This window comes from Galeopterus variegatus, unplaced genomic scaffold, assembly GCF_000696425.1.
Source record: "Galeopterus variegatus unplaced genomic scaffold, G_variegatus-3.0.2 Scaffold3344, whole genome shotgun sequence".
Lineage (NCBI taxonomy): Eukaryota > Metazoa > Chordata > Mammalia > Dermoptera > Cynocephalidae > Galeopterus > Galeopterus variegatus.
In genome coordinates, this window is record NW_007729455.1 from 126,199 (window position 1) to 138,236 (window position 12,038).

General features: G+C 35.6%; 1 protein-coding gene across 1 annotated transcript in view; it reads right to left on the reverse strand.

Annotated features, from left to right (window-relative positions):
* Positions 1-12,038, reverse strand: part of CNOT4 (CCR4-NOT transcription complex, subunit 4) — a 133,124-nt gene that overhangs the window by 63,185 nt on the left and 57,901 nt on the right. Inside the window, exon 3 of the mRNA XM_008584717.1 lies at positions 4,508-4,705. Coding sequence (XP_008582939.1) covers positions 4,508-4,705 — 198 coding nt within the window. The remainder of the gene's footprint in view (positions 1-4,507; positions 4,706-12,038) is intronic.

Genomic DNA, 12,038 nt, shown 5'->3' on the forward strand with positions numbered 1-12,038 from the left:
TTTTTTTTTTTTTTAAAAAAGATGACCGGTAAGGGGATCTTAACCCTTGACTTGGTGTTGTCAGCACCACGCTCAGCCAGTGAGCGAACCGGCCATCCCTATATGGGATCCGAACCCGGGCCTTGGTGTTATCAGCACCGCACTCTCCCAAGTGAGCCACGGGCCGGCCCCATATTATCTTTCAATTCTATTTTTCCACAAACTTTTTGAAGTACCCTCGTATTATCAAAAAGTCATTTCATGAAAAGTCAAGGGTGTTATAAAATATGATATTTTTTAAAAGTGGACACCAAGTCTGAAGAGGTGGAAGATAACTGGTTTATAAAAATAGTTTCTGACCAATATTTGGGTAGAAAACCTTCATAACAACAAGAGATTGGTATATAGTTACACTGACATGTCCACACTCCAGCCAGAATGGTATTTTCAAAGCAAAAACTAGCCATGTCACTCTGTTCTTAACAACATCCAATAGCTTCCCATTGCCATTAGGATAAAGTGCAAACTCCTTAGCTTGATTAGAAAGCCCTTCATGATCTGTTACCATTTACCTCATTTACCTCCCCAACCTTATCTCACCATTGCACTCTAATCTCACAGCCAAACAAATCACTTCTCGATAGAGGTCCTTCTTATTCAGAAGCATCTGTATAATTCCTGTGCCAGAAGCACTACATCCTAAAGATAGCAGAGGGGTAGATATCTCCCCACAAGGTCAGGTGCTATATGTTGTACCTCCATAGTACACAGTATTTCCCATACTGCACTGTTAACTTTTGTAAACAGGTACTATCTTGTTTACCAGTGTATGTTCAGTATCTTATATAGCACCTGGCACATTGTAGGTACTCAGTTACTGCTTATGGAAAAACTGAACTGTCTTACCATTGAACAAAGAAGAACTTCATGGATATATAACACTGGTGGGCCTCAAAGTACTAGCAAATGCTCACTGGTTGATAAGAAATAGGCTGGGCCAAGCAAGGGAAATTTAAAGAATTTAAACTTTCCATATTAATTTGAACACTACAGATTCTGCCTAAACAATCAATGAAATAGTACTCTAGTGAATGAATAAAGTGAAGGGTATGCGGAGTAGACAGAGCAGCCTGTACATCAGCACATTATCAATATACTCAATATCATGTATTTACTTCACAGTGGGGCAGTTTTAGTACTAATATAGAATACAAAAGGTCACGTGACAGAATTATAAATGCCCAAAGGTATGCCTAATGATTAAAATGTCTTGCTGTAAGTTTTTCTGAGAACACAGTCCAGTATCTGTGGACACTTGCTAATCAGATGGATGGATGATTGAACAAATGAATGAATAGATGAACAATAGACCAAGAGGATAGAATACATCAGAATAGGAGCTCTAAGACTACAGGCAAGTCACTCAACCTCTCTTTGCCTCAATTTCTTGTTTGTAAAATGAAATGGTATATCTGTAGTCTTTTAGTTCCTCAAACAAGCTGCTCTCTCAGGCTACCACATATACCCACCACACTACTATCTTTATTTGCTACCTAGCTAACACCTATTAATTCTTCAAGCCTACCTTAAAGATCTTTTTCTCAGGGAGGCTTTTCATGAATCTCTACACTCGCTAAATACCCTACTGTGTATGTTCCCAAAGATCCGTGTACTTCCCTTTTTATAAATGTTCAGCACGCATGTGAGCACTTAAATTCTATTTTCCCACAAAAGACTTCCCTTGTCTATAAGCTTGTCAAGGGTACAGACTGCATCTGGCTTGCTAACTACTTTATCTCCAACATCAAAGTACCTAGCACATGGTTAGTATTTAAGAATTAATTTGCAGAATGAATGAATTTGGTGCCTACAAATCTAAAATTTTAGGACGCAGAAGACAATCATCATTACCTCTAAGGTAATCATTGCCTCTAATTACCACACCTTCTAAAATTGTTTTTTTTCTATTGACCAATAGTGAATATATTTGACAACCAATCCTGGTATGAATATGAAGTTTCTGATGTATAAAAATTATTTTCAAAATAAGCTTTAATTATTCCTAATCTCTCCTGTTTTATTAATCAGAATTTAGTCAACTGTCAAATTGTTCATCAAAAGATAAGTAAATTATAGGGATCTTCTCTGACTTGAATGTCACACTAACAATTTGAAACTTCTTTTAAGTTTTCTGGTGAAGCATAACTTTAAGTTTTCAAAAACCTGAAAAGGCAATACAGATAAATTAAGAGAATTAAAAAATATATTATTTAAAATTGGTAGTTATTAATTTATAAAAAACAAAACTTGTCTTGAAGAAGAAAACTCGAAGACCACTTGTCTCTGGTCTTCCTAGGCTTACAAGAGAAATAAATGAGAAAAAACAATGTTTAAGAAAATTCATTATCCTTTGACCAGCAACAATGATTTCAAAAGTATAAAACTAATACAGTGGGCCGAGCCTGTGGCGCACTCGGGAGAGTGCGGCGCTGGGAGCACAGCAGCACTCGCACCGCGGGTTCCCGGTGCGCTCATAGTGCTCACTGGCTGAGCGCGGTGCGGCCGGTCTCAAAAAGGACAAAAAAAAAAAAAACTAATAGAGTAATTTTTTCAGTATACTTAGACTCATGATAGAGCGTTCTCTCTCACTAGTCACCACCTAGATGAATTTCTCACTAGTTACCACCTAGATAATTTCTTCATGAATAATAATTCTTCAGATTAATCTTACTGGAGTTATTTGAAGTGGAAATAAGAAATCTCTGTAAGGAATAAAAACTCTTACAAATTACAGATTCCAAAGAAGAGGTGGGAAACCTGTAATCCAAATATCAGATTCAGACTGTGGCTTAATTTCATCCAGCCTTTGGGTGCTGCTCCATATGCCTCTAGTACTATGGCTGACTAGACCCGAGATGTGTTAACAAAAACGAGTACATCCATATCCAAGAGCTCTCAAGTCAAGATAAAAGTTCCATTAGTTTACTGGAGAAGCAGTTTCCGAAAGGCAAAATTAGGCTCTAACTAATAAGATTAGCAGGGGTAAATAGAGGCAGAGATCCCTCTGGTTAGAAAAAAAACAGGCAAAAGGGTGAGATAAAAGGGTTAGTGCAAGGTTGTGAAGTGTTCTAGAAAAGAATCAAGAGTGAGGTGGGATTCTCTCTGCTTGGGGAATAAGCACTAGCACAGAAAAAGGGAGAACTGGCTGCTGAAGTTGAGTCACAGGACTACAATGAGCTCTCAACATTTCCTATTGAGTAAGTCTTTTTCTGCATGGACTCTAGACCCGCCCCTTTGATTTTAGAAAGTATCTGGTCTCCTGAGTATCATGTAACCTGCTATTGCCATCATCCCTGGACCTAGTAATTCTTGAGATGCCTCCGTTTTTGCCCGTGATAGATCCTTCTTAGTAATGTCTCCCTGAATCTCCCCTCTGTAGATTTTGAAGCCTCAGCACACAGTAAACTCATCATCAACAAATGTTATTCTTTACAACCTTTATAGCCTCAACACACAGTAAGCTTACAATCAATAAGTATTAATTATTCTGTCTAAATTAATTTTTACAAAAACAAACATTAGTCTCCTTAAAGTTCTTCCTTCTGGGAACACTTGGTCAAGTTTGAAGATGCCTACCTCCTTAAGCACATTCACTATCATCCTCCCTCTGAGTGGGACCACAACACACACTACTTCAAACCCTTCACAAGGAGTACTTCTGGGAGATCCCCCAAGTCCAGGTCTCCTCCTACTGAAGTAAACACTCTGGGTGGCTGTTAATCAACTTCTATTTACCTTCCCAACAATCTAGTCAGCACCTCACAATATATCAGAAACTAAATATTAGCAGATGAATATCCAAGGGCCTCAAGGAAAGTATGAGTTCAACATTACTCTATTAAGCCTGGTGGTGGAAGGAGAAAAAAAAGGGGTACTGAACAAAAATGTTAAGATCTCCCCTACCCCCAAATGAATGACAACAAACTTGGTCCTTTATTTCAGTTCATCAAATTCTCCCTCTTTGTCCTAAACTGGCTTAGAATGAATAAGAACAATGATACCGTATAGCAGCAGTCCTGAAAAAGAATTACTACTTGGGCAGGATAAAAAAAATATGGGTTATTAGGATCTCCAGTGGGTTCAAGTAACTCTGTTGTTGGTTACTTGAAAAAAAAAAAAAAGAAAGAAACAGAGTATTCATGTCACATGTTAGCCTTAATAGCAAATAGAATCATTATCCAATTTTCACAGACTGTTAGCACTAAACAGGACTTTAGAAATCTAGTTCAACTCCTTAGTTTTACAACTGAAGAAACTGAGGCACAGAAAGATTAAAACACTTGCCTACCTAAGATCATATCTGGTCATTGGTTTCCTAGCAATTGTTAAAAAGTCATCTCTTATTTATTCTAAGAGTTTATATTTTCAGAGAAATCTTGCAGGTAAGCAGGGTGAACTGTTATTTCCAAATAAGATAAGCAAACAGAAAAAAATGTCAACTTGACAAAGAAAACAGAAGAGGACTTACCTCTGGGTCTGCCAGGCGCTGAGACAGACCTACAACAAAGACGAGGTTTTTTTGTACAACACGTACACTAGCCAAATGTTTGCGATTTTCTGATATTTTCTGTTTTCTCTCATTCTGTTTCTGTTTTTTCTCATTCTTTATCCTCTGCAGTTCTTCCTGGGAGAGTGGTTTGTAAACTGCTGGGTCTTCTGGATATGGCTTCATGGATAAAACAAACATAGAAGTTAGCATTAAATAAATAGAAAAACTGCATTAATAACAATTATTTAATTCTGGATGGTGAATAGTGATTATTTGACATGGTCTCCCTTTTCCTGAATGTTTTAATTACTTAAAAATAGTTCTTATTTCATAAAAGTTAAATAAAACAGTTCTAAAAATACCTATTTGGGGAGCTTAGCACAGACCATTTTTAGCATTAAAACTTAACACCAAAGGTTCTAAAAAAACCACCACCACCCAATCTTGATAATCCCTACAGTGCATCGCACACAGTTTATAGGAAGATTACAAGAGAGTATAAGTTTTCTCATCTAAACATGGGTTTTACATATTATAATCAACAAATAGTTAATGAAAACCTACTATGTGCTAGAAGATTACTGAAGTTATACACTTGTTCTTTAATATATTCCCAGTCTAAGAGGAAGAAAGATGGGCAAATAAATAACAATAAATAGATACACTGGCTCTGGAGTTTGAATTTAGTTTTAACACTTACTAGCCATGTGGCCTTAGGCAAGTTAATTAACTCTATGCTACAGCATGCTAATATGTAAAATAAAAATAAACTTAAAGGTTGATGTAAAGATAAAATAACACTCATAAAGCAATTATTATTGTGCCTGGCACACAGTAGCCCCTCAAAAATACTAGTAAGTTCACTGCTGTGTATCTTTATCTTTTCTTCCTCAGCATTATGGTATCTTTTTCACTCCTACTGCTAGCGTCAGGGCTACCTGTGGCCTGAATAAAAGCTGCTGGAGTCAGAGTGCCTGGCTTTGAATCCTAGCTCACCCTTTACTATCTGAGAGACCTTGAGCTAAGATATGTAACCTTTCTGTCTCAGTCTTCTCATCTGTAAAATGGGAATCCCAGTACTTTATTCAAAGAACTTCTGTGAGAGTTAGAAGACACAAAATGCTTATAAGGTGATTTAAACTGTGTCCTGCACTTAAGCATTCAAAAGGTCAGTTATTACTATTACATTAATGACAGATGGAAGATGGAGCACTTTAAATGCAATAATACTTAAAATTGGATATAAAAAGATCTTGGGAATAAGAACCACAATCGGTTGGGATTTGTGCTTATCAGAACTAGATGGAAGATGGAGCACTTTAAATGCAATAATACTTAAAACTGGATATAAAAAGATCTTGGGAATAAGAACCACAATCGGTTGGGATTTGTGCTTATCAGAACACAGGAGTAGGGGACAACAGAAACAATGCCAACAAGAAAAATAGTGGGGACAAGGAAGAGTGGAGGGAATATCATTCAGAAGCCTGAAACCTTGCTATGGTTTTAACATAAAATTCCTTTCATCTCTTCATATGCAAGTAAAAAATCAAAAACAAAAACTCTCAAACTTGTAAACATAACCAGACTAATGCTGATGGAATTAAGAAAGTGAGATTTCCTTTCATTTTCCTCAACTTCTACTGGCATTATCCTAAAGTCTCCAAAAACCCTGTTCTTTCCCCTTTATGCCCTTTTTGTTTGTTTCTTTTTCTGGCAGCTGGCTGGTATTGAGATCTGAACCCTTGACCTTGTTGGTATCAGTACCATGATCTAACCAAGTGAGCTAACCGGCCAGAGCCTTCCTTTCTGCCCACTTTTTAAGAAAACTGTATACTCTTCACAGTTTATCCTATCATTAACGAACTAAAGCTGGTTACCTAAAAAAGATTCAGGAATAACTCTTAATGGTCCTACAGAATGTAAGCAACCATATCATTTGATTCCCACATTAAGAAATCTCAGTTTCTTAGCTAATTGGTCCTATTTGGCATATCCATCTTACTTGTGAGTGGGAGGCACAGAAAACAGCTAACTCAGTAATTTACCTTTTGTATGATCCTGAGGACTTTTTCCAGGATTGAATATAATAAACTTAGTATGGCTCATTTTAGGAGTTTAATAAATATTTGCCAAATGAACACCAAACTCTCAAGAATGAAAATTTAGCACTGCTAATTTTCTAAAAACAAACAAACAAAAAAAGAAAATAAAACCCAAAACCCACATTTTTGGATTAAAAATAATTATTTCTTGCATTTTAATTTAAGAAACAAATTGGTTTAAAATCTGTTAAAGTAAATCCAATTCCTCAATCTAATATGTAGTATTCCTCATTTAAGTTTTTCGTAAACATTTCCTCTCAAAACTTTTTCTCTGTTTACTTTTCTTTACCTATACTAATTATCTCCATTAAATCTTAATCTATCTGGCTGGATGATTTTAATCCCTTGAAGCTATTTGGAGTTGTAAAGGCAAAAGTATAAAACTTGTACAATAAGTATGAAGAAGTATAAAAATGAACAAACAATTTAAAATATCTTTCTACAAGATCACTTACATTTTTCATTTGCACACAGAAATGCTGTTTTCTACCCCAGGATTTCTGGGTAGCTCCTTTTGGAGTGTTTACTATTAAGTTTGAAAGCTGTTGCTCATCACTAACATCTAGAATGATGATCAACTCCTTCAGGATTGCTCCTAGTTTTGTTTCAAAGTGTAGTCCACATACTGCATTTTACCAGTCCACAATAAGAAAAGTACAGAAACTGAGAATAAGCATTTGGAAACTCTTAGAGCAATTTGACACTGCCACAACACTCAAGTACACCATCAGGGGATGTGCAAAATAAGACACTCATACTTATCAGTGTGGTGAATCACATGACACAAGCACAATACTAGTCAAACATAATAGGACAAAGTGAGATTTCCTTTCATTTTCCTCAACTTCTACTGGCATTATCCTAAAGTCTCCAAAAACCCTGTTCTTTCCCCTTTATGCCCTTTTTGTTTGTTTCTTTTTCTGGCAGCTGGCTGGTATTGAGATCTGAACCCTTGACCTTGTTGGTATCAGTACCATGATCTAACCAAGTGAGCTAACCGGCCAGAGCCTTCCTTTATGCCCACTTTTTAAGAAAACTGTATACTCTTCACAGTTTATCCTATCATTAACGAACTAAAGCTGGTTACCTAAAAAAGATTCAGGAATAACTCTTAATGGTCCTACAGAATGTAAGCAACCATATCATTTGATTCCCACATTAAGAAATCTCAGTTTCTTAGCTAATTGGTCCTATTTGGCTTATCCATCTTACTTGTGAGTGGGAGGCACAGAAAACAGCTAACTCAGTAATTTACCTTTTGTATGATCCTGAGGACTTTTTCCAGGATTGAATATAATAAACTTAGTATGGCTCATTTTAGGAGTTTAATAAATATTTGCCAAATGAACACCAAACTCTCAAGAATGAAAATTTAGCACTGCTAATTTTCTAAAAACAAACAAACAAAAAAAGAAAATAAAACCCAAAACCCACATTTTTGGATTAAAAATAATTATTTCTTGCATTTTAATTTAAGAAACAAATTGGTTTAAAATCTGTTAAAGTAAATCCAATTCCTCAATCTAATATGTAGTATTCCTCATTTAAGTTTTTCGTAAACATTTCCTCTCAAAACTTTTTCTCTGTTTACTTTTCTTTACCTATACTAATTATCTCCATTAAATCTTAATCTATCTGGCTGGATGATTTTAATCCCTTGAAGCTATTTGGAGTTGTAAAGGCAAAAGTATAAAACTTGTACAATAAGTATGAAGAAGTATAAAAATGAACAAACAATTTAAAATATCTTTCTACAAGATCACTTACATTTTTCATTTGCACACAGAAATGCTGTTTTCTACCCCAGGATTTCTGGGTAGCTCCTTTTGGAGTGTTTACTATTAAGTTTGAAAGCTGTTGCTCATCACTAACATCTAGAATGATGATCAACTCCTTCAGGATTGCTCCTAGTTTTGTTTCAAAGTGTAGTCCACATACTGCATTTTACCAGTCCACAATAAGAAAAGTACAGAAACTGAGAATAAGCATTTGGAAACTCTTAGAGCAATTTGACACTGCCACAACACTCAAGTACACCATCAGGGGATGTGCAAAATAAGACACTCATACTTATCAGTGTGGTGAATCACATGACACAAGCACAATACTAGTCAAACATAATAGGACAAAGTGAGATTTCCTTTCATTTTCCTCAACTTCTACTGGCATTATCCTAAAGTCTCCAAAAACCCTGTTCTTTCCCCTTTATGCCCTTTTTGTTTGTTTCTTTTTCTGGCAGCTGGCTAAAACATGAACATTATCTATCTAGCAGGAATATCCCCCAGACTTCAGCTACTGGAATTACTGGACAAAGATTTTAAAACAATAATGCTAATCTGTTTTTTAAAAAGTTCATTAACTTGAAGAAACCTGTAGGGTATAAGAAGCTATTAAAAAAATAACACAGCAAGTATGAAAAATGAGCAAATATTACTTCTAGAAATGGGAAAAACACAAAACCAACAGCTAAAAACTAAATGGACATATCTAGCCACATACTGAATCCAAAAGAAACTATTCACATACTAGAGGATAGATCATAAGAAATCATCCATCAATGCATGAAGGAAAGAGAAAGATAGAAAATACAGAAAAGGGGCCGGCCCGGTGGCGCACTGGATAGTGTGCCGCTTGGGAAGCGCGGCGGCGCTCCNATCTCAGTTTCTTAGCTAATTGGTCCTATTTGGCATATCCATCTTACTTGTGAGTGGGAGGCACAGAAAACAGCTAACTCAGTAATTTACCTTTTGTATGATCCTGAGGACTTTTTCCAGGATTGAATATAATAAACTTAGTATGGCTCATTTTAGGAGTTTAATAAATATTTGCCAAATGAACACCAAACTCTCAAGAATGAAAATTTAGCACTGCTAATTTTCTAAAAACAAACAAACAAAAAAAGAAAATAAAACCCAAAACCCACATTTTTGGATTAAAAATAATTATTTCTTGCATTTTAATTTAAGAAACAAATTGGTTTAAAATCTGTTAAAGTAAATCCAATTCCTCAATCTAATATGTAGTATTCCTCATTTAAGTTTTTCGTAAACATTTCCTCTCAAAACTTTTTCTCTGTTTACTTTTCTTTACCTATACTAATTATCTCCATTAAATCTTAATCTATCTGGCTGGATGATTTTAATCCCTTGAAGCTATTTGGAGTTGTAAAGGCAAAAGTATAAAACTTGTACAATAAGTATGAAGAAGTATAAAAATGAACAAACAATTTAAAATATCTTTCTACAAGATCACTTACATTTTTCATTTGCACACAGAAATGCTGTTTTCTACCCCAGGATTTCTGGGTAGCTCCTTTTGGAGTGTTTACTATTAAGTTTGAAAGCTGTTGCTCATCACTAACATCTAGAATGATGATCAACTCCTTCAGGATTGCTCCTAGTTTTGTTTCAAAGTGTAGTCCACATACTGCATTTTACCAGTCCACAATAAGAAAAGTACAGAAACTGAGAATAAGCATTTGGAAACTCTTAGAGCAATTTGACACTGCCACAACACTCAAGTACACCATCAGGGGATGTGCAAAATAAGACACTCATACTTATCAGTGTGGTGAATCACATGACACAAGCACAATACTAGTCAAACATAATAGGACTCTATATCAGTCCCCAACAGATTGGGGAGAAAGAAAAATCTGTTTCTTCATCACAGTGTGAGAAGCACTGATGCAACTTTTCTGGGACTTGGATTCTTCTGAGAACATATGGGATTTGACAAACACTTTTAAGTTTTTTTCTTTGTTAGCATTCTCTGACATTGTGAAATCCTAATTAAAGATGAGGCAAAGTGATGTAAAAGCAAAAAATGCATAAACACAAAAAAACAATAGAGTGACAAAAAAAACTAGGTTGTAATATCAACTCTCATCAAGCATACTGCTGATGCACCACTACGCTGAGTATATAACCCTGGGTTATGCTGTTATCCTAGTCTTTATTCTGTATTATTCCAAGTTTTTTTCTATGAAAATATACTTCCATCAGGCTTCAAAGTCAACTTTGTTGGAACACAACTGCTGCATAAGCCCAAAGACACAAACACAGGAGAATAATGAGACAAATTATTTTATATATATTAGCTTTTTAATCTTAACATATTTGTGAAGTTGCATCTCTGTTGTTAGGAGAAATTAAACAAAATTTTCTGGAAATACAAAATATGCTAATTTAATCTAACCTCAACTGGCAAATACATAATCAAAGGTTTAGCCTAATTTGTCCAAAAGTTTCATTGAAGGTTGGAAAAACTTCTGTTCCACAACAGTTTCTCCTATACACACACATACTACTAAATTCACTAAATTCTGCTTACTCTGTGCCTTCCACTGCCAGTGCTGAGTAAGCATCTTTTTCTGATTTCTTAAGCTAGAAATAAGTTCATTTATTTTGTTCTCTGTTTTCTCATAAATGCAAATACAGCTTTAAGTTCTCCTCTACTTACCACTTTGGCCTCATTCCAGATATTCTGAGAAGTTGTCTTCCAATTATTAATCCAAAATAATTTGTAATTTTCATTTTGATGTCCTCTTTAAAACAAGATTTACAAAGGACCATAATTTTTATTTTACAGGCAAATAAATTTTTTAATCCTTTTGCTATTAACATCTAATTTTATTGTACTACTTTTGAGGCTTCTGGTTTCCAGTAATGGTGAGCTAATTAACACTCTTTCTAAACACAATGAAAAATACCATACAAGTGGTCTTCAAAAAGTTCATGGAAAGATTTATATTATCTTTTAATTCTATCCACAAACTTTTCAAAGTACCGTAGTATTAATTTTTTTTTAACCAACATCTTAGAAACAATAATGATCCATACAAGGGAAGTACCAAGCCAATTTTTAGATGAAAGTCAAAATCCAGAGAGGTAAGTGGAAAACCTAACTAACAACTAATGGGGGGAGGGAAACAGCACTTAAAGCCAAAGGCCAGCCCAAAGTGAAGAGATGGTCCCACGTTAAAGCTGAGACCCAGCCACCCACAAAGGTGGTCTCAAGATAAGAACAAACTACAAACCAAAGGGTAGTCTCAGGATAAGAGCAAACTACAAAAATAATAAAAAAGAAAAGGGGGTAGGGGAAAACCATCGTTGAGAAGTTGTCCAAGTACCTTAGGGAAGAGTTGCATCCTATAGACAGACACTTAGTTTGGCCAGACCAAAGACTTTACACACGAGGCATACCTAATGGCAATGTTTATAGGATCCGGTGGAAGCCAAATCAAAGCTTTGGTAAAGGAAGGCAAACCCACCCCAGGCCTTGTGGGAATCCTACAAATAATTTTTTCAATGACAACAAGCAGAACGCAACCGCAAGTAAACAAGCACATAAAGAAATAAAGGGCCGGCCTGGTGGCTCACTGCTACAGTGCGCCGCTTGGGAAG